Source organism: Ambystoma mexicanum, chromosome 2q, assembly GCF_040938575.1.
Source record: "Ambystoma mexicanum isolate Mex_15411 chromosome 2q, UKY_AmexF1_1, whole genome shotgun sequence".
Lineage (NCBI taxonomy): Eukaryota > Metazoa > Chordata > Amphibia > Caudata > Ambystomatidae > Ambystoma > Ambystoma mexicanum.
In genome coordinates this window covers 215,590,551-215,614,012 of record NC_090924.1, presented here as the reverse complement: position 1 = coordinate 215,614,012, position 23,462 = coordinate 215,590,551, and the positions used below count along the sequence as shown (strand labels likewise).

The following is a 23,462-nucleotide window of genomic DNA, read 5'->3' as shown; positions in this document are numbered from 1 at the left end:
ACTCACATCTCCTTAAGCTCAGTGGCTTCCTGCGAGGACCAACCCTACAAAAAGAGTGATAGTTTGCAAGGAAGTTTCCCCTGGATGATGCCTTCGACCTGGTCTTGTTGATCCACCCGAGTTCTTCAGAATGGGAGTGCCCTGCCAAAGTGGCAGACTACTTGAGTAAGCATCTTCGCACTACTTTGAATAAGAAAACCAGGAGCAAATTAAAGGCAGAATGTCCCATACCCCTGCTGCCAGACAGAGTAGCAGAGACGCCGGAAGTCAATCCCACGATGCTCACTTTTATGGTGGAATACAGTAGGGATTTCAAAAGGTATGGACTGGTCCTGGATAGCATGTCAGGACAAATCTCTTGACTCAGTGGATCCTCTAGCAAAGATCCTACAGATGGTGGGAGAAGCCAAAGAGAGCGGCAATGCCGTTGACCCGGTGGTATTAGAAGGTTGGGCTCAGAGCAGTGTGCCTGATGGGCAATACTAACTGCGCAATCGCAGCACAGCGCAGGAGGTCCATCCTGGTCAAAATTGACCCGAAGCACAGGGAGTTGGCATCTTCCAAAGCCGTGGCAAAAGGTTTGCTGTTCGCCTTTGTGAGACATGTCCACATTTTTAAGCACCTTCTCCACACTGGACAAGGCACAGGCGTTCCTAAAGAGTATTTGCCCCCAGAGTTTTTGGCAGGGCTGGCAGAGGTAGGGGCGGACCGGCTCGCTGAGGAGGACAGAGGCCGTACGGCTGGAAATCTGGTGAACACAGGACAGGCAACCAACCCCGTTCATCCTCTCACGAGGAAGGGGCAGAGGCTGGAGAGGCATCAGCAGGCTGCAAAGCACCAACACAGGTGAGAGCAGACCTGCACACTTCCAGCGTAAATGTGAGTACACAAATCCCTGCGATAGGCGGCAGGTTAGCAGTGCATCCAGTGAAATGGCAATAAATTACTGCAGGCGCTTGAGTTCTGGAAACAGTGCAGGGCTTTTAATGCATTTCATTTCAGTAGCTCATGCAAAAGAGACTGCCAAACCCTTTCAGCCTTTCAGAGGAGGAGCAAAGGTGGATGGACAGGGGTCTCAGGGATTTTAAGGAATAGAGCAATAATTGCAGTCCATCATGGTGAATTCATGCTCCTAAACACTCAATTATTCGAAATAATGGAGCGGACCATGCTGCTGGAAGAAATTGGCTTTATTTACTTTATTCATAAAGTAAATCTGCCGGAAGAAGGTACAAAACGTTCTTGAAGAATTCCCGTCACCCCAGCGGTTACAAAAATACATTACATTGTCATATTCACAGAAAGTATGAATCTCGCATAACAATTAGATGTTAGAATACAAACACCTATATTCCCTATGTTAACAGCAATAATTGGACAATCCCTAATGTCTGGAACCGCCCAGTTCCTTCCCACTAAATAAAACATTTAATGAAAATCACTGGGACACTTTTGATTGACTGGCACCCCAATATGCTGACATTGCGACAAAAAACAGTACTCCTTTGGTCGGTTCTTAATCATACGGCCTTGGGTGTTGAATTTGGACACAAATGCCCAATTATAATTGATGTGACGGTAGAGATCGAAATATTGCACTGGGCAACAATGACTGAGGTACTCCCATCTCCCTTTCTCACGCCGGGCCCCAATCTTCCTAGACAGTTTCCTAACCTTGGACAGTGCCCACTTCTGCATGCAGGTGCATAGTCTAATTAAATAGCTACTTCATTGTGGTGTGGGGCCAATGTAACTGGTCCATTACTTCAGTGTATTCGTCCTGCTACTGTGTTCTTTGTGTGTGCATATAACCTCTTTCATCATTCAGGGTGCTACGTGTTAATTTTTCTGTTGTTATTGGCAACGTTGCTACGTGCACCTGGCAATCAAAGCTTTGTGTGTTTCTCTCTGCCATAAATAAAACTTTAATTGTTGCTCATTGGAGCTGAACTCCTGGGAAAGGCCAATTCAAGCAGCTTCAGCTCCCTATCACGTGCTCCCTTCTTTCTCAACCTTGGCATCCTCAGCCTTCTAAACACTGTCCGCTGACCAACCAAGAACTTTATTCATCCATTTAAACTACATTGCTACATTAACTACAAGCTTTGTGGGCCTTGCTAAAAAAATGTCAGTCCTCTTGCCATGTATAATGTTCCCCTATATACCTCTCCTAGCTATGCATGCCACCATCTACTATGTTCCCTCTCTGTGTATTCAGCAACCTAACCCTCCCTTTAATATAACAACTAATTCCCTACTGTGTGACAAACTAACTGTATGCTGCTTGTTACATTTCACTGAATATGGCGGCTGCATGAAAAAAAAAAGGTTCCAGTTTCCTTTTTTTATATGCCGGTACTCGTTTGGGGACTGCTAGGGGTGTGGTCCTGTCTGTCACTGGCCTTATCTGCACCATCATAATGGGGTGTCATGATTCCTGCCCCTCATGTCCCCAGCCCTCCAAGATGTCAGGCTGGAGCCAGGCCACGATCACCTACATGGCCCTCAAGGGCCTCTCCATCCTTCCAAAGACCCACTTGGAGTAAGACTTGGCGCTTGTGGCACCAGACTCGCTCACTCCCATAGGATAACATTGGGGATTGGACTTGTAATGCATTGATGGGGACAAGATGGATGCCCCCACATATTTCGGTTCCCTGAACTGCATGTGCAGTCTAGTCTTGGGTGTGGTTCAGCCCAGAGACACCTGGGATACCCAGAGACTATTTAAGCCACGCCCAGGCTGAGAAACATGCTTTGTGTTTTCTGCACCTGCAGCGTGACACTCACCGTGTTCGGATCGGTCTCCAGAAGGCCTGCATCTTTCTTCTGCGCTCAGCTACTGCAAGAACAAGAACACCGCGTTAGGAACAGCCTTACCTTGCAGAGCTTCTGCCCATCATTCACCGCTCCTTCTGTTCTGCGGGCATCTTCGGCGGTGTCATTCCCATCCCGGCACGCCGCTTCCTAAGGAAAAGAACGGAAAAAAGGCATTAGTAAGCATTCTGCAAATCTTCGCTTATTTTTAAATACTGTACGAGCTTCAAACGCTTACCTGAAACCCAGCCGCTCTGGGGGAACTCTGTCTCCGGAACTTCTCATCCAACTGCAGGAGGGAAAAGACACTCCAGGTTAGCGTGGAAACATCTAGATGCGCCGCATACCACGCTTACTCACCCCATTTACGTCGCAGCGCCTAAAAGACAGAAAAAGAACTCAGTTCAATACAAATACGAAAGGGGTGCATCGCGCATCGGGCTCTCGCTCACCTTCAGCGCTACTCATCTCAGCAGCACGCCGCCATCCCCGGACGCCAGCCATCATCTAAGGAAGGAAAGGAACGAAGTTGAACTGTTCAAAAGACTCATTATACTTAACTGTCAGACTCTTGCCAGTGAAGTAACTAGGCAGCCACAAGCCCGCATCAATCAACGCGCCGCTGCGCTGAAAGCAGGACGGAGAGCAGACTATCCACGAAAACAAGGTGAGCTGTGGATCAAAGGGAAGGGTTGGACCCCGGGGAAGAAAGGGTTCAAGCACACAGAGACAATAGGGAGTTTAACTCTACCAATCTTGTGTTTCAGGCCCAGTCTCCAGTCGAGTAGCCTCCAGGGAAGGGTTCAAAGTCGTAAGAGGTCAGAACAGGCTGAGTGACGTCCCCGTGGATACCAGGTGAGCGTTACATGGGGGCTCGGTTTTCTGAGCAAACCTTTTCTAGTCAAGAAGAAGCAGAAGGTCGGACCGGTGATCAATCTCGGAAACCTCAATTCCTTCTTTGTTTACTGCCACCTCAAGATGGAGGGAATTCACCTCCTGCAGAGAGGAGACTGGTTGGACCGTATAGACTTGCAGGACGCTTACTTGGTGGTACCCATACATGAAAAACCCCAGTGGTTCCTCCAGCTCCTCTGGCGAGGCCGACATTGGGAGTTCACCTGTCTCCTGTTCGGGCTATACTCTGCTCTGTTGTGCTTCACCAAACTCCTCAAACCAGAAGTGACGAAGCTACGCGAACAAGTAGTGAGACTGATCCTGTATCTCAACGACATTTGTCTCATGGCGCAGGTTCCAAGTTGTCTCCAAGCCAAGTGTCTCTAGCAACTGGTCTCCCGGAGGAGTTGGGGTCCCTCCATAATTGGAGAAAAGTCTGAGATCAGGCCAGCACAGAAGATAGAATTTCTGGGGTTCGTTATAGTCTACCCCTACACAAGGTCAACGACATTGAGGAGATCAGGTCAACTCTGGCCAAGGATCTGATATCTCTGAGGGAACTAGCAAGGATAGTGGGATGTTTGGCCTCCTCCATCCAAGCAATCTTTCCAGGGCAACTACACTATCATGTCCTCCAGTGCCTGAAAATGTAGCATCTCGGGCGAGGTTTATCTCACGAGCAGAGAGTGCTGATATCCCATGAGGCAAGCACAGAGTTGTCCTGGTGGTTCTAGTATATCGACGCATAAAATAGGAGGGTCATTTACGGATCTTCCCCAGATCTGGTGAGCGAATCGGATGGCAGTCGTAGGGGCTGGGGAGCCCGTTGTGGAGAAATATCGATCAGTGGGCGCTGTTCCTTGGAGGAGTCGAAGATACGCATCAATTGCCTGGAGCTCTTAGCGGGCTCCTTTGCGATCAAGTGGCTCTCCCGGGACAGAGTGCAATGTTGTATACTCATGAAATTGGACAACGTTTCAGATGTGTGGTACAAGCTGGGAGAGATGAAGTCCAGGATGTTAGCGGAGTTGGCCAAGAATGTTTGGGGTCTCTGTCTGGGCCAGGGCCTGTGTGTCGCTGCATTGTATCTTCCTGGGGCAGTAAATCAAGTGGCAGACTGGAACTCCAGGCCCCTCCGGGACTCGAAAGCAAGTGCAGTTGATTACTGTTATGAATAAAAGTGGTTTTGTGAATCACACAAGTCAAAGGAACTGTGCAGATGGGTACAAACATTGGCAAAGGCCACTGTGTAAGCATTGGCAAGTGCCATAAGAGTATGTGAAAGTGCAACAAGAGAATGGTGGCAAAACAAGCAATGGTAAAGCATTATAAGGATGTGGAATGAGTAAAAGTCAATACACCACTGTGGAGATAAGACAGTGGCAACGTGCCTATGAAGACATAGTAAATAAGGTGTTGGTTGCGTGACCTGTAATGGGTGGACCCTGTGGTCAAACAACGGCACCTAGATAGAAAACACCCCTCTGTGGAAAAGCCATTTAACGCGCCACAGAGATGCTTGTGATTTGTTCTAAAAAGAAACCTTTTGTGATTTGAAAGCAAGGGGTTGAATTATTTGATACTGGTGAAAGCTAACCGTAATAAGAGCTGGGAAGGATCCCCAGAAATTGTGTTGTGCTGAAACTGTTAATACCTGCAAGCTTGAGGAGGGTAATCCCCTTTAGTACATTTTTAAGCTTGGGGAAGGGAAACCTTTTGACAAAGAGCTGGACAAAATTCAGAACATTTATTGGAACATTTTTGAGGCTGACACCCCTAGACACTGTATACAAATAGATGTGAGGGCAATTATAGGTTTTGGACACAGACCGACATTTGCTTCGTACTTCTAGACTATTCTTAGTTTTATTTAGGTTGGGAACTCCAACCTTTCAGTGACAGTAATCTGAAGAACATGGGTTGGATACTAATTACTGTGCGCTATTCTCCATTATCCAAAATTGCTGAAAACTGGCAACGAAAAATCTCAAAACAATGAACCTGCCCAAAAGGTTCATATGACATAAAAGTAGCAAAATGAACGTTAAGAGATAATATTCGCACTCAGAAGTCTGTGTTCATTAAAGAGTTCTTTTTTGTACAATTGTACATTTCTTATGACACATTTTTATGATATATAGTTTCTTGGTCTCCAAAAATCAAAGTCTTGTTTATTATTTTCAAGAAGCAAAAAACAGCCAACACGTGTTTCAACCAGTTTGGTCGTTCTCAAGGCTGGGGAATTGATTTAAAGCAAACAATGTTTCAAAATGAATTAAATATGACAGAACAAAACCAAATTATTGTAATATGATACACAAATAAACGAGAAGAAATAAATTCCACATACCACATAAGATGTCACATACGGAGGAGACCTGCATTGTGGAACAAAATGGTGTTGAATAGTTGCAAGAGAATAGCATGTATTTAGAATGTTATGCTTACATTTTGTCAGGTATCAAAGTTAGCAAAATATTCTTGTAGTGTCACGCTGCAAAGGCATTTAGATTGGATGTTGATGTGCATTACTTTCACCAGTATTTATTTGTTAATTTCTACACACCAGTGCGTCACGGAAATCAATCCAACCCTGTGCTTGAATGAGTGCCCCAAAATCGGCATGGAAATATGATGTGTAATACATTTGTGTATAGGATAAATTTGCCATGTAGTATGGTTAGTTTTTAAAAAGCATGCTGCGTTTATGTCCTCACTTGACCCACCCGGTTCTGATTGGCTGTGATAGTGAGAAAACCACAGCTATTCACCAAAGAGCTTACCCCACTTTCAGTGAGTTGTCTGTGTCTCATTCACAATGCCTTCACAAAGGCCACTGACACTGATGTATTTGCGTCTTTGGGGCGTGAACAAAGTCCTTCGGCTCCTCCTAGGTTGGACGAATAATGACGAACTACCCAGGAAGGCATTTTTTTTCGGCTAAGCTAACAATGCTCTTCTGCTTGCTAGCTTGCGAAAGAGTGTTGGATGTTGGCGCTCTTAAAATAGGAGTTACTTTCCACATCAAAATGAGAACTAAGACAACAATTAAAACCGCAACCTTTTCTGCCTTCCCAAATCAGCCTGAGCTCTGTCCGGTCAGGAGCTGGAAAGCCTACGAATGTAAGACTGTGCAGTTCAGGCCTGGGGGAGAATTCGAGCAGTATCCCCAGCCACCTTAGCAAGGTGGGTCAAAGTGGGACATGCAGCGGGAAGGCAGGCATAGATAGATGGATCTTGTTTCGCGGTGCACTCCGCGTGAGGAGCTATGGCTTTTAAGGCCTTTGCCAGTGGAGCCCGGCTGCCGGACATTCTCAAGGCCGCAGATTGGTCGAATGAGTCTACATTCAGGACTTTAAAGTGATCAACCAAGTAGCATCGTTGGTGGCAAGTAAGCTTTGAACAAGCCTAATACGAGCCTCCGGTCTTGACATAGAATCCAGATTTTCCATACTAACGTTCAGGAAAGCCATGATTGTATTAAAGACATGGCGGCGAAGTATTATCCCACCTGTGCATTCGCTTACAGCTAGAAAGAGCATGTGCTGCTAAGTAGACAGCGACCAGAAGCTTTGAAGGTGCAACCAGAGGATTGCGGTGCAAACCAGTTGGTGATTGCTCCTTTGGAAAATTAATCTGTGCATGGTTTGCGTTGTGCTCTATCATTTCAGGTGCAGAAGCTAAGCCTGCGGAATCCTGAGAGGCCTCAAGGTTGAGTGCGAGACGGAAGCTAACTTTTCCCTACAAAGACTGAGGTTGTGGTTATCCTCCGTTGGAGTTGTCTTGTTTTTATGCAAAAGTTAAGATGTTGGGTCACATGTCAGAAAGCTGCAAGGAGACCGTAAGAGAAACAGGAAGAGTTGAGGAGGGTTGGTGAGGTGATGTGACTTCTGCATACTGATTGGTGGATGGGGTCATATGATGTGACTTGGAGCATTCACGTTCGTGAAATAAAGGGTAAGCATACTACTTTGCCTCTGTGTCTTTAAAAGAATCATGACTTTCCTGAATGTTAGTATGGAAAATCAGGATTATATGGCCACTATCCAATCCATTTTTGATTACTGACAAAATTCTATTGTAAAATACTTGTTAAAACTTGATTTGGACACCTTTCAATGTGAACATATAGTGAACATATAGTTTATGGATTTGTATTCAACATATACACCCAGAAACCTATTTCCACAGCCTACAGAACTAGAGGTACATACCGTTCCTTACACATGCAATGGAGTGTATATTTCCTGCCTTCGCATGTTCACAGCCCAGTGCAACATCTGTGCGCTATGACCTTCGGGCAATGACATTCAGACCCAGAAAACAGATATTTATGGTTTCCAAATGTGTTGTTGGCAAGGAGTGCCAAAATGCTCAGCATTCAGAAAATGTGAGTCCCCCAAGGACACCTGCAAATGCATTATTTAAAACTAAATTTAATGGCTCCTGGTCAGAAGAAATGGCTAATAGAAAGAAATCCTGATGCCCAGGAGCTACTTTCAGCTCCTTTGCCATGAATCTCAAATTCGACCCCTGCCGTGTAACGTCAAGAGCTACCGGGAGCTACCTTTTGACTGCTTAGGCCTACTGTGCTATACAGACATCAACTCTGTTTCAGCATGTGCATAAATGAGCATTGGAACACGCCTAGAAGACATTTAAAGCATGGTGGTCCATGAATAATGGACAAAAAGCTTTTTAATTTTTGTCACATGTAGAAGTAGATTAGTGGCATGCAATGCACTAGCTCCTCATTCCTCTAGTATTTGATCACTGGCTTGTGCCAGATTGCAATGAGCTGCTTCTATCTTCTGCCCTTCAAACCTTTATTTCGAACCCTGTACATATTACAAATGATTTCCAGGTCATTTTGAGCTGGCCTTAATTCTTAATTGGTGACCTTGCTATACTTGGCTCTGTAAGAAAAAAGGGCAGTGGGGTTCATCAGATGCAAAACCTGTGTTGATGATTGTTGCAGGTCGCAAGTAACCTCTTCTTGAGTGGCAAACTGCTTTCTATGGGTTTGGTGGCCACCGTCATATGGATGAGCCCAATATATAAAAAACTACAGTGCTTTGGGGTCTGGTTGCTGCTGATGTGGGAGAGTGCTACAGGGCTAAAGAGCAGAGCTCAGCACATCAACATTAAACAAGCCACAACTAAGCCTGTGATGGCTGTCCATGTGGGATTTGTGTGTATGTGTAGCATTAGGTGTGACGATTGGCTTCGGCCTTAAGTATTCATTGTTGGTTTTTATTATTGCCTCACAAATTGCACATACCAAACATCAAGTGTCAACTGTGGCACTGCTAGATGCTCTATACCCTAGAAATACTATCAACAATCTGTGTCAGATGTATTGTTGTGAATTTTGTTGTCTTGACACTGTAGTAGACGTACAGTACCCCATTGTCAGTTCTTGTGTATATTACCATTTTCTAATTGCATATCCTTGCTTCTCTAGTTAAGTTATCCGCAGACGCATCTGAGACTGCCGGACCCCCCAATTGAGTGATCTCCTTCACTCTCAGGGTTTCAGGCAGCCCAGCTGCGTTCCAGCGGTATGGACAGGTTAGACCGTCCCTCCTTTAGATAAGCACTTTATTGTGATGCACTTTATCTTTATGCAACAAAATAAGTTAACACTTCATCATGTAGATTTAATATGTATTTTTTAACGTTGATCTGACCATAAAAGCATTACAGTTTTTAAGCAAATTATGTCTCTTCTGGATTGATCTGTAGTGCATGTTCTGGTTTCTTTTTTGCCATTTCTGATTGGTTTTGCCTTGCTTATTAAGCATTGTTCCACTTGACACGACCACTGTTTGAAATTGTGTAGAATATGGTAGCAGGAGATCTTGGAGAGGAGACAGACAGAGGAGGAGGACTTGGCAAACTCAACTCTGCAACTCTGCACTCCCATTGCTGGCGTCTTGCTTACAAGTTTGTTCTCCTCCCTTCCCCCTTCTTCTCCTTCCTCTCCCTCCCCTTCTACCCCCCCCTCTCCCACTCCTTCTACCCCCCCTTCTTCTCTCCCCGCTTCTCCCCTTACACCCCCTTCTTATCCCCTTCTTCCCTCCTCACCCCAGAACAGAACAAGCATCTGCGAGTTGGCAAATGAGGGGGAAGGGTCAGTCTGTAAACTCAGTCAATTGTCATGAGTCAGTTCAACAAAGCTACTTCATAGGGTTATGGCAGGCAAGAACCTTTAGTTGAGGGAAAGAAGGGCTACTTTAAAGGGTCCTACGCTACCCATTCCCTCTATCTTTCAATCCGAACCGTTAAGTCTGTTTGGTCTACTCAAAACCATTGGGGGAAATAAAGAATGCGATTTACAGATAACTTGTCAGTTAAGATATGTACCAGTTTAGTTATGTACCATTTTGATGAATGGGTAGATTGAAAGAGATGGGGGTTTAAATGTAGAGTAGTTCAGTAATGTTCTACTCCAAGAAGTATCTGGGATGATGGAAATATGAATTTGAATTTTAGACCATATTCAGAAGATGGGGGTGCAAAAACAGTCTGATAATTCCAATGCTCATACAGTTTTAAATGAGAAATTATATTTTCATGCTCGTAGTGGAACAAATGAATCTACCAGGATGTGAATCTACCTCCTTCCCTGCCACAGTGTAGTTTTTCTGGGGCTTCAATCTTCTGTTATGGGAATTGTTTAGAAATACATTTAAAAGTTGCATGCTGCCTGTTTGACTTTTTTAATTTCTGGTCAAAGATGAGACTAATTGTTTACTACCCAACTACTCATTAAGCAACCTGCTGATGCTAACTCCTATTTAATGTGGTATTAGGGTGGGGCAGTGCATGCTGCCAAAGTGGCCCTATTCTGGTAATAAGGATGTGGGGAAGTAGGGCACATGTATTGTGGTTTTATTGTCTTCAGCGCATGTGGTGCTGTAAAAAACCACCCCCCCACACCCACAATATATTAATTAATCTGCTGCACATTTTTTGTTTGTTTTTTGCATGGTTAGCTATTTCCTAAATTTGCTCGTGGTATTGAAGTGCAAGTTTTGTTTTTAGACTCCAGTATTCACTTGTATTTTTGCTAGTATCACTATTTGCTTACTGAGTGTCGTTTTTATTTTGACTTTAAAAAATGTATATTCGTTTATAAAAACTTAAGTGTCAAAGTACGTTACACATACAATGCTCCCCTGCAGCCTCTCTGCTTTGTTCCAAAATATTGTAAATGAGGCTACCGGGAATATTCCAAGTCTCCTGCGTAAATACAGGGATCTTTCGTACGCAGGGTTAATGAAATCTAGGTACCTCCGAAATCCCATTTCCAAGCCCAATTCAATGTATTCTCTCCAGGTGTTAAGAGACTGGGCTTTCATTACCAATTGGGTCTTTGATCTATCATTGGCAGATTTTTTTAAATCCCGATGGACTGTTGTGAGCAGGCGGTGGGGTTTTCCCAAGTTCGCTGACTTCAAGGGCATACAAATTGTCCTTAACATGGACCACCGAGCCCGTATCATAGCACACCCCGATAACTCTCCAGCCCCTCGTTTTGTATAGTTTTAACCAATACAGAGCAGGTTTGAAGGCCAACTTGGACGACACTAGGTCAAGATAAAGCTCTAAATATACCAGCGACGATGGAGCTCTTTCAGGCAGTATAAGCAATTTCTTCAGAAACTTGCATTCACACAGTTCCAGTTTGCCTGGGGCAGTATGTCCCCATATTTCCGAGCCATAGAGGGCTGCAGGAAGGTTTTTTTTTTTTAAAGGGCTAGTGAAACTTGCACCCAGGCCGTATATGAAAATGGCCCCACTGTATTTCCCCAGTGTTATTCCTGACTTTTCCACCTCTGAATTCCAACCACCAGTCTCATGCAAGCGGATTCCCAAGTAGTCAAAGAACCCAACCTGCTGCATAGGAACACCATTCACCTCGAATGTCCCGGCCCTGCTCTTTGCGAACCTTGGTTTAAAAACCATTATTTCTCTGCATTTACCTCGAAACACAGCTCTTGCACTTTGATAAAAAAAAAAAACACTTATTTTTTTCAGGGCTTGGGGCGTAGTGGGAATGTCCTTTTACCAGTGTGATAAGTGTTATTGATATAGTAAAATTAGTGAAACCTATCTAATTGCAATTTATCTGTAGTGAAGTATATGTAATTAGATTTTTGAAAATGTAAATTACTGAGATTTGTGAATATTGGAAGGGTGAAAGGGCAAGTGAAGGGAGTTAGCAAATAGTGCAGGCAGTTGTCTGTTTCTTCCTAATGTTTTATCTTCAGTTATTACACATGTGTTGGCCACCTAGCTTTGACAGTGGATCTAGTCTTTTCCAAAAATGATTCGACTATAGATTTAACGTGCCTTCACACTGATATTATTCTGTTTAGGCAGCTCAGAATGGAGCAACTGGTGTTGAACTGGACCTGGAATTCAGTGCTGATGGAGTTCCTATTCTCATGCATGATGATACGGTGGACAGGACAACTGATGGGTCTGGCAGTTTGAGCGAGTACACGTACAGCCAGCTTAAGAGGCTCAATCCAGCTGCCAAACATAGACTGAGGTGAGTTATTAGGTGTAATGTAACTGGTGTATTTCCACATCTTACGTTCACCCGGGGGGCCCTTTGGCACTATACACTGTAAACAGATTCAACAGATGTTCGTCTTCATGAAGTCTTTTCTTTTTTTTTTTTCTGCACTCAGTTCTTCAAACTTTCCAGTTTTTTTTGTTATCTTATCTGACTGTAGCTTTTACTGCAGGGCATAATTGCAAGTGGAGGTGATGTGGAGCAAGGTTGCAGGTAGAGGTCTAAGGCAGTTCCAAGATAGGCTCAAAAGGTAGAGGAGAGACTGGCAACTGGGGAATTTGAGAGAAACATAGGAAGCTGGCATGCCAGTATTTCAGAAGTTGCTAGAGAATCAATAATCTACTTCTCGTCTCCTCCAGTCTGTTCAATGTGTCTTTGCTTGGCCAGCAAAAGCAGGCATTCTTTATTTTATATATTCGTCTTCAAATGCAACATAGCTACCAATGTCATTGAGAGCAGATTACTCAATATTCACACAGTTCTCTCCTTGATAATAAAGAATAAGACCGCTTAGGGATTGATCATTGTATTAAAAATGCATTGGCTCCTTCCCACCCCCTTGGTAAAATATTATAGGAGATGATTGCTAAATTCTTGAACCTTCTGAATTAATGTCTGTAATATTTCTGTGCTGTTAAACAGAATAGGGCAGCTTGCACTTTTACCCCAAAACTCCAGATATTCTAATCATCTGCATAGTAGTTGCTGCATCTCTGAGACAACTGTGATCCATGGATCGGGGCATCTGCTTTTCATCTTAGAGTAACTAAGACAAGTATTAATGTATTTTTTGTGTGTATACTTTCTCCTCCTTTTGCATGAAAATTCGCCCAAGTAACTGGATGGTGATTGCCTCAGAAACGGTAGTCGGTGTCTGTTTGCAATGTGATGCAACTACAGTTCCTATAATTCCACCTCCACGGCTGGCATGAAAGTCCCGAAGTTGAGCGCAGGTGGTTTAGGATTAAGAGCAGGAATGTTAAAGGGGTGGAAGGCAGACTAATGCCAACCAGCAAAAACAAGGTAAAACTAGAGAAATCAATACAAATAGTAAAACCAACATAAACGTGTAGTAATGTGATAAAACGAGCAACACCATTTTTCGAAAATGAGCTGGATCTAAAGTCTTATCTGGCAGAAGAGCAGCAAGACAAGATACTCTTGTGACGTGATTATTTGATCTCAAGAGGATTCCCTCATTACTACTTTCTCTTGGGATGTTATTCTTAATTTTTTGTGTGAAATTCCTGTGATACTTGCACGAAAGTGAAGTGTCATTAAAAATAATGCTAGAAATCTTGTTATTGCAGAACCAAAGATGTTGCATGTAGAACATCATTTGTTGAACCAATCTATAGAGATACATTCATCACTATACTTTTCCTCCACATTTGCATTCTTTTTAACTCCTTTGGTAAAACTTTCCACAGGATGGGGAGGGAAAGCAAACAACGGAGCACAGCGAGGCAGGAACACGGTATCGGAAAGTAAACAGCAATCCGCTTAAAAGCAGTAAACTCCCATCTAGCAACTACAAATAAGGCCTCATCCAATCTTTTCTCTCCTGCCTCCTTATCAATAAATCAATGTAAAACATTGCAAGCAAATGATGGGGCCACTAGTGCCAGAGCTCTAAAAATCTCCCGGGCTTAAAATCGTGGAGCATGGCAATTGACAAGATGGGTTTTTTTCAATTTGCATGGGTGGTAGGATATAAACGTCTGTGTGGCCTAGATTGTCAGATACATGCAAAGGCCTCACTCAAACTGCTGAATTCATATCTGGCAGCTGCATGCCAGCTGTGAGGCTTGGTGTTTGAGCAAGCCGCAGGCTTCACTGCATGCATCATCTTATAAGAAGCCTCACTAGATTCCAGGATCATTGGCTAGTTTATCTACGCAGCAATAGCTGTGGATTTCACTTATGCTGTTTGTCTCACCTTAGCTCCAAGGTGTGGTCACAAATACAGCCTCAAACCTCCCTGCAGATGTAGGTTTGATGTGATGGTGAGCTGTAATTCAAGCACAGTCGTCCCTTCAGATGCCTAATATCTTGAATGAAGAACGTGGAACTGTGGGGCGTCAGCAAATAGTGTGTCAATTCAGCTATATAGAGCAAAAATATGTACATTTGTGGAGGAGTTTTGCCATTTGTGTTCAGAATTATTTCCAAACATTTCTATCTCAGTCATGGCAGTGGACCTCAAGCATGGACGCTAATGGCCTTGCATGACGGGGACACTGCCAACTTCATAGCTGGAACAAAGTCCATAAATACTTCGAGGTTTGTCCCTTCACTCATTACTGCTCGAAATCGTTCTCCAGATAGAAATGTTTCAATAGACTGGACCAAGGCATTCAGAACAATGATCTCCAATATATAGGTATAGAATAAAACCTTGCTTGTATGGGGAAATCACATTTTGATCACACTACCATTTGGTTTGATGTTTTGGGTTTGGTGTCCATATCTGAATAGTGCGATAAGCCGGATGGCCCTATGATGCCAATGCAGACATTCTATACAGTGGCTCAACATCAACCAACAATATTAACCTGTCTGTTTCATAATGTGTATGTGCTTTATCTGGGGCGCGATAGTGGTGTCTGCTGCTACTCTACCTTCCCTAGAAAGCCTTTAGATTCCATGAACTCCTTTTCTGTCTTCGCAGCCATTTGTTAGATGGCTCTTTTTTAAGTAACTTTTTTCCAAGTATGTTCACGAATACTGAAAAACAATGTGTTTCTATTTGTGTGGTTTTTTTCAATCCCACCCGTGTAAAGATTCAAATTATATTTGTGTTTTGTGGTGCAATTTACTAGTGCGAATTTGCAAAGTATGCATGGACATAGTGTGTGTGTGTGTGTGTGTGCCACCAAAGTTATTTAATGAAGACACAGGTACAGCTAGCTACAAGAACATTTATTAAGTACATTGAATGAGGAGGCCACACAGAAATGGAGGGGAAGCTGTCTTAGAGTGTTGGATTCTCTGCATAACCAAAAGAATGGTGGACGATGAGAGATCTACAAGTCTGCATTCTACATACATCCCTTCTTGGTCCAACATTTTCGAACACATAGCCCTCTTCTACATTGCCCTTCACTTAGTCATGTCACTGACTGTCCTGCACAGATATTAATACTGTCTGCAAACTCCTGCCATTTTCTTCAATGTCCATGCCTTCCACCAGGTTGCCGGTCTGAGAAAGTAGGGCACATTACACCATTTGGATCTAGTTGTACATCACTGGTTGGAATATGGATTTGGATGAAACCAATCCAAATTGCATGCAAACGTATTGGAAAAGACCCTTAAGAGAATGTGTTGAATGCTGACGGTGATTTCAAATTAGGGTTCTGGTGATAGGCTGCTGTCAAATCTAGTTCAGCATAACTATCTGCATTTCATTTTATAGCTACCATTACCACTTTTTATGGTGAATGTTTGGGGGGGCCATACATTTACTCTGTGGTGTAAGATCTATGAATAGGCAAAATGTGCCTGTTGGATTGTATATAATGACTAACGGCGAAGCTCAGCAGACTCTCTATGCTGTGCCTACTCTTGGCTAATTCGGCATACTCCTTCTGTACTGAATCCCGCATTATAATGGCAATCACCATAACTTTATGAACTACCGAGACTGTCTTCCGGCAGCCTTATCCTGTGACAAAATCCATGCAGGCCACATATCTCTTCCTGAAAACATTACTATTGAGGTTTATTAATTCTGGCTTTTCCTACTCAGTGATGACTTGACTGACCTTGAAATCTAATTTTCTGTTTAGCGCTTTCTGATGGGAACAGTAGTGAATTGCAAAAATCGGACTGCACCATTGATTTTATTCTTTTACCACCACAGGCTTCAGAGCCAATTCCAATGCTTTGCAGGTTTACTCATGAAAGTCAGTGAACGTTTTCGTTCAAGGTGTTTATATTTAACTTTGGAGTCAGTTCTTCTGTTTACAACTTTTACTAGTGGCAGCAATTATCAAAACTGTGAAGATGAGTAATTCTATGTCAAGACCGCAGGCGAGCATTATGCTTCTTTCTTTTAATCAACATTAACATAAATAGCTCAGCAGCAAGATTTTAACAAAGCAACAGTTTCTGTAAACAATACAACTTGCTTAGGTGTTATAATCCATGAGGCACAAGTTCCAATTTAAGTGAAAACAACCTGGAGCCTTCCTGAACTCCATTTCCCAAACTCCTTAGCAACCTGAACTATGGCAACCAACATGCGACTCAAAACCAGCCAATCCTTATTGAGATGGTCCCATAGGTAACTGCAGCTCTTCCTGTACTTCCTCTTTCTTTGCAGCTCACAGCAAGAAACAGATACGTACACTTTCATCCCTTGACTGCATGTTACTTAAAATTGCCAGATTTCACAATTCTATATTAGTGCTTTGGACATGTGATGCACGTGGCGGAGATATTGCTTTATATTGTAATTAACATGTGTATTTACTGCAGCGCTTACCCACCGTACTGTTGGCTCACATCAGAGCGCTCGGCTCGTACATCGTTCGCCGCCTGGTGCTCCTGCCTTCAGGGGAGCTCTTGCGGGCTTGTTGCATCACAACCTTTTCCAGCGCGGCCTCGTCTGCAGTGTCTAGAAACCAATGGGGGACTTGCACAGCCTGACACTCTCATTCCGGACAGGCCGCATCCTCGCCCCAGCAGGGGGAGCTGTTCTCCCACTCGCAGGTCCTTTTCTCCTGTTCTCCGGCGTTCCGTGACTCATTTCCTCTTCCCTGAGAAGAATCTTGCGTTCACTGAGCGTTGGTGGAACTTCTCATGGCCTGATATGACATATTTAAAAAAAACGATTTGCTTTCTTAACGGCGCATGGAACTCTTGGGCATAATTAATTTACAAAAAAGAAAAGACACTTGAGCAGATCTCTGCAAATAAGCCACAGAATGCATTATCAATAATTCTTTAAAGCCCCTCTGCAGCATGGCTCAATATGACCCTCAGGTAGAGCAGGATTGATCAGAGGATGGACCTGCCCTGAGCAAGATGTGGCCCTGGTGGCCAGCTTTAAGAGAGTCTTGGGGGTCCTCAGTTGAGACCAAAATCAAAAAAGCTGTGGCAAATATGCTCATGCCCATACAATTGCGCCTGGATGACATGGAGGTGCACCCACCACCTCCAAAGAGTACACTCAAAAGAGGAAAAGCAGATTACCGGGGGGGGGGGGGTGGGTAAACCAGCTCGCAAGAGGAAGGATACCTCTCTGATTTCCCCCACCCCCCCAACATACCCTCTCAAGCCTAGCAGAACCATCCACAGTGGCCATCTCGGATTCCTTCTCAAGGCTTAAAGTCTTTCTTCAAAATGAGTCCCCTTCCGCCTTTAGACGCTCTCACCTAGTGGAGGAAAAGCTGGATGCAAGACTTTCTAGCCCAGAGGAGGAACACCAGGGCACAGACTATAATTTGTTTCATACAACAAGATGACCATGATGAGGACGTTTGGCCCAAAAATCACGGAACTCGGCAGACCCCCGATTGGTGGAAAGCAGCCTCTCAAGGAGCAGGTAGACTCTGAGCCTATGTTCATCCCAGAGGATTTGATTCAACCCGGGTCCTCCGACTGGGCTCCGTCCTCCAGAGCAGTGGATTACATGAAGGCCAGGCTCAGAAAGCCTGTGGACAAGGACATCTGAGCTAAACTCGAGGTGGAATGTCCCCAGCTAGACATTGATGGGGAAAGTGGCGCTCACCCCGGAGCTGGACGCCAAGATGATTACCTTGCTCGACAAGAACTGCAAATACCCCAAGAAAGGGATAGATGGAGCCTGGAAGTCCTGTCAGGACAAAGTCCTCAACGTCACTGGTCCCCTCGCCAAGATCCTAGATCTGTCGGAGGAGGCCATGGACACTGGGAAGCCGATAGACGCTTTCACCTTATCGAGTTGGGCCCAGCGGGCTCTTTACCTTCTTGGGCAATGCAAATTGTGCTATTTCAGCAGAAAGAAGGAGGGGCATCCTTTTGAAAATAAACCCTAAGCTGGGGGTGCTGTCCACTTCAGAATCCCGACCGGCCGCCCAGAGGCTCCTATTAGGTGACCCACTTGTCAAGGAAATGGGCATATCCGTTGGCACCTTCACAGCCTTGGACAAGGCCCAAGCTTCCACCGACATGGTAGAGACGGGCAGGAGTTGCAACTGGAGAAGACCAGCGAGACAATCGGCACCAAAATTCGCACGTGGGTCTGAGCTGCGTTGTGCCGGCACTGTAAGTGCCGATAGGGGGCAGGACAGCGCGATTCATGGAAGCGTGTGACTCCTTATGAGGAGATGCTTGGGCCAGGGACACTGCAAGGGCCTACCGCAATGACTTCTTTGCGGAACCCATTCAGTTGCTCCACCCTCTTCCCATATTGTTGTTGCATGTGGACAGCGCAGCGCTAGACGAGGAAGTGCGCAGCTTGCTGGCAAAGGGCGTGCTTCGCCGGTGCGCAGACCTGGGCAGATTTTTCATCCCCCATCTTCCTAGTGAGCAGGAAGGAGAAAGTCTGTCCCTTCATATATCTCAAAGCCCTGAACGACTTTGTCCTCTATCGCCGCTTCAAGATGGAGGGGGATTCACATGCTCGGGACATACTCCGGCCCGGAGACTGGCTGGTCCGACTCAACCTCAAGGATGCTTATCTATCAGTCCCAAATTGCCAGCAACATGTGAGGTATCTGAGATTCACCTGGGAAAATCATGGCTGGGAGTACACGAGCCTGCCCTTTGGGCTCTCGTCAGCGCCCTGGGTTTTCATCAAGTTTATTAAGCCGGCGTCGCATCTGACAGGATTCGCGTTGCCCTGCGCAAGTTTAGCACAAACCTCTCTCCCCCACTACGGTTTTGGAGCCTGCAGTTGTTAATACACACAAACTTCTGCAACCACAGCAGGGTTAGGGTTCTGTTGAGTGGATAAGAAGCAGGAGTTAAGGAAACTGGATAGGGGGTTAGGGAGAGGTTGTGGATAGAGAAGGGGAAGTAGGGGGAAGTACTGCTCCATGGCTTCTGCGTTCCTGGTAAGGCTACTGCTTTCTTTATCGATCATACAATTACACTGTATGGGCTTTCTCATGCACACTCTCACGCACCCATCATACTGTAATCCTGTAACCTGCTGGCTCACAGGCAGTATTCTAATGCACCCAAAGGGTCGCTAACCTAGCATCAACATAGCTGCCTACTCTGCACAATGCCTTCCAAAGCAAAATAACCTATCATAAGTACTTGGCTTCATGGAGTGTTCTTGGCTATCTCCAAGATGCTGTTTAAGTCCTCTGAACATGGTGGTGGAGTGGCTGTAGGAGAAAGCTCTGTGAGGGAATGCACAAACCAACCTTCAGCTAACGAAATATTGCACAATCTGAGAAGGCGTTCGCTGACTACAGTGGACGCTGCTTTACATGCGGTCTGTTTTCCCATGATTAATAACACACAGGGTTAGGGGCTAAAGTGAGCCCCTTCATGCCATATGGCTCCCGGTTTAGTGTTGGTGCGCTTATTGGAGCTCCAGGTGAGCATGGTTCGCATTGATTTCAAGCACGTTCATAGCGCGAGTACGTTAGAGTTCGTATTAGCATGCAGGGTTAACAGGGATAGTAGAAGCGTTCACGCGTGTTTGCCAAACTTATCTGCACTCACAGCAGCTGGTATTATCCAGTAGTGACTTTGCCCCTGCACGCGCCCCTGCTCTGGTGTAGGTTTTGTGTGGTCATGCAACTTATCTGCATTCAGGGCAGGGGCCGGAAGCATCCGGTGGGAGCTTGGTCCCTGCACGTGATCCCCGCTCTAGTGCTCGCTGTTGTGTGATGGATGCGCTGTTGCCTCTCGCTCTGGTTCCCCAACTCTTAACTTTGTGATGGCGAGGGGCCAGTGAGCCGTTCTGGAGGGACAGGGCCCCCTCACACTTCCTCCTTTCCCCAGAGGTCAGCACGTCTTGCCTGGAGAATGGCTTGAGCGCAAGCCCCGGGCTGGGGCTGCGCATGCCTGTTTAGAGGTGCGTGCCCAAGATGGCCGCCGTTTTGTAGTCCAAAGGCCATGGGACTGTAGGGGTGCCTCTGTCAATTACTGGATGTCGCTTCTGTGATGTGCTAGATGCATATTTAGCAACACCCATCTTCTGCGGGTTTGTTCTTCGTGACTTTGGTGACTGCCCCTGATTCCTGACAGCATCTCTGAGGGAAAAGGGCATAAGACTCATTGTGTACCTGGATGACGATATCATGATGTTGCAGAGCGAAGCCCCGATCAGGCAGCAGGCTCAGGCCGCTATAGCCCTTCTCTGCAGTTTGGGATTCCTCATCAACTGGGGGAAGTCTGCCTTGATCCCTTCAAGACGCCCAGAGTTCCTGTGTTTTGTTGTGGACACACAGGACTGTCGGCTTTGGCTCCTGTCCGGCAAGGTGCATGCCACGTGTCGGGAGATACGCAAGCTACTGGAGAAGGAGACCATCTCTGAGTTGGTGAGAGTGATCAGACTGCTCGCCTCTTCCATTCTGGCCATATTCCCGTGGCCACTGCATTATCGTGAGCTGCAGAGGCTGTAGGGTCAGCACAGCACCTGCAACTGAGTCTCTCCCACTCGAGTAGCCCTCTCACCCGAAGCGAGTACGGAGTTATACTGGTGGCTAACCCACGTGGAGGCCTGGAACGGCAGGGCAATATTCGGATCGGCTCCATATCTTGTGATGGAATCAGATGCCAGCCGCCTGGGGAGCGAGGTGCGGTCAGGTCGCCTGCATACTACTCAAGATGGACAACGTGTCAGCAGTCGGATAAATCAATCATCTGGGGGGCACCAGGTCGAGGCCATTTTTGGCACTTCTGTCAGCAACATCAGATCTTGGTGACAACAGAGTACCTTCCGGGGCTGAGGAATGAAGTAGCGGTTTGGCATTCCTGTCACCTGTCCGACTACAGCAATTGGAAACTGTGCAGAGAGGTCTTCCTTCGCTTGTAACTCAAATGGGGTCCTCTGACCATGGACCTTTTTGCCTGCCGGCTCAATACTCGACTTCCAGTGTTCTTCAGCTGGTGGCCAGACCCAGCAGTGGACGCGTTCCTGCAGAGGTGGAACGAGGGATCACTTTCACTCACCCCCCCCCCTTGCCACTGCTAGCGAGAACCCTGGCGAAGGCCTGCCAGGAACAGGCAGAATTAGTACTTGTAGCCCCAGTCTGGACCTCTGGTATCCAGCCCTTCTGGAACTTTCCTTAGACTCTGGATCTGTTATCTGGTCCGAGCAGGGAGCACCATCCCCTCCTCCATTGCGGGTCTCTAAAGCTGGCGGCTTGGAGGATTTCGGGGCGAGGTGTCCCAGGCATTTCGTGCAAAACTGTCCGCCTCATCGAGGTGAGCTGGCCCCCCGCAAAATCCAAGAAATGTGCAAACTCTTGGGGTGCATGGGCACACTAGTGCTTGGAATGGGCTCCCCATCTGGTTTCATTCACTGTAGTAGAGATCTTGAACTACCTCGTCGGGCTGGCGGAGAGGGGTTTGGCATACAGGACGGTCGGTGCCTACCGCTCAGCGATCTCGGCTGGGCACGACCTAGTGGAAGGGTCCTCAGTCTAGGAATATCAGCTAGTGTATTTGTATTTTATTTATTTATAAAGCGCAGAAACCAGGCCCAGGGGCAACCGGGTGCATACTCTTAAACATGTTACAATAAACAGTAGTTACACAGTACATTACAAAATATACAGCATATATACATATACCGAGGGGTACCATTAACAGAGTATAATACAGTACATAGCAGAGAGAGAAGTATATACATGTCCTGTATCACACAGGGGGGCTGGACTGAGTAAGGGTCTCATAGATCTTGGGAGAACAGCCATGTTTTGGCATTGTTCTTGAAGGAGTGGAACGATGGTTCAGTTTTAATGGTCGTGGGCAGGGTGTTCCAAAGTTTGGAGGCTAGGACAGGGAAGCTCACCCCATCTGCTTTTTGGAGTTTGCATCTCGGCACGGTGAGGCTGTGAGTTTGGGCTGCTCTAATGGGTCGAGTGGATGTGTGGAGTGTGAAGCGAGCGGACAGGTAAGGTGGGGCGTTGTTGCTCAGGCATTTGTGAGTCAGGGCTAGTGTTTTCAGGGCAATTCTTTGTTTTACCGGGAGCCAACGTAAGTCCGATCTGATGGAGGAGATGTGTGAACGTCTCGGGATGTTTAAGGCTGCCCTTAAGGCATTGTTTTGTACAGTTTGTAATGTATTAAGGTTAGACTGACTAGTCCCAAGGTAGAGAGCACTACAGTAGTCGATTTTAGCCATGACAAGTGTTCTGGCGAGAGTGATGCAGTTGGTAGAGTTTAGGAAGGGTTTACAGGCGGTGATGAGTTTGCAAGTATAGGCCGAGGCTGACCTAACTGCATTTGTTTGTGTGCAGGATGCTTAAAGGCGTCGGGTTGGCAACGCCATCCCTGGCTTGTTATGACAGGCTTTGGGACGTAAATACCGTTCTCAATTGGTTTCTCTCCTGGCCGCACAATATGGAACTATCCAGAATGGCCCTCTCCGGCATGCTCACTACCCTACTGTGCTTAGTGTCTTGCCGGAGAGTCTCGGACGGCGGGGCCCTAGATTCAGCCGGCCGAATGTACTCTCCAGACAGTGTGGTTTTTCACATCTCTAGAAGAAGGAAATGTCATAAGAGTGATCACATATCCGGCATTCATCGAACAGCTTAAGCTGTGCATGGTCAAGTGTCTGAAGGCCTACAAGGAGATGACTGACACTTCGCGGCCCGAACCGAGGGGTCAGTTGCTGATTGCCCTCCGGAAGCCGCATAAAGCAGTCTCCGCCCCCTCCCCTGTATTGCTGGGTATGGTGGACACTCGCGCAGGCTTGAATCGATACCGCTCAGTTCGGAGCCCACTCCGTCAGTGGTGCCATTGCCTCCAAAGCCTTCCAGGTGAGGGTTAGACTAGAGGACATCATGAGGATGGATGACTGGGCAGGAGCATCCGTTTTTTAAAGAGTTTTACTTCAAACCGGTGGAACAACCGACAACGTTGGTGGTGAGTAACCTTTAAACAAGCATCATGCTTGCCTCCGGTCTTGACATAGAATGAAGATTTGCCAGAATAACTTTAAAACATGTCTTGACTCTATTAAAGACACGAAGGAGAGCATTATCCC

The 23,462-nt window shown here is 45.9% G+C and overlaps 1 protein-coding gene across 2 annotated transcripts in view; it reads left to right on the top strand.

Moving 5' to 3' along the window:
* The window catches only part of GDE1 (glycerophosphodiester phosphodiesterase 1), a 229,633-nt gene that overhangs the window by 34,154 nt on the left and 172,017 nt on the right, over nucleotides 1-23,462 (top strand). For both annotated transcript variants that reach the window (XR_011303205.1, XM_069647147.1), the window contains exon 2: nucleotides 12,096-12,271. Coding sequence is in view for 1 of the 2 variants with exons in the window: in XM_069647147.1 (XP_069503248.1) it covers nucleotides 12,096-12,271 (176 nt within the window). In the remaining variant the exon portion in view is untranslated. The remainder of the gene's footprint in view (nucleotides 1-12,095; nucleotides 12,272-23,462) is intronic.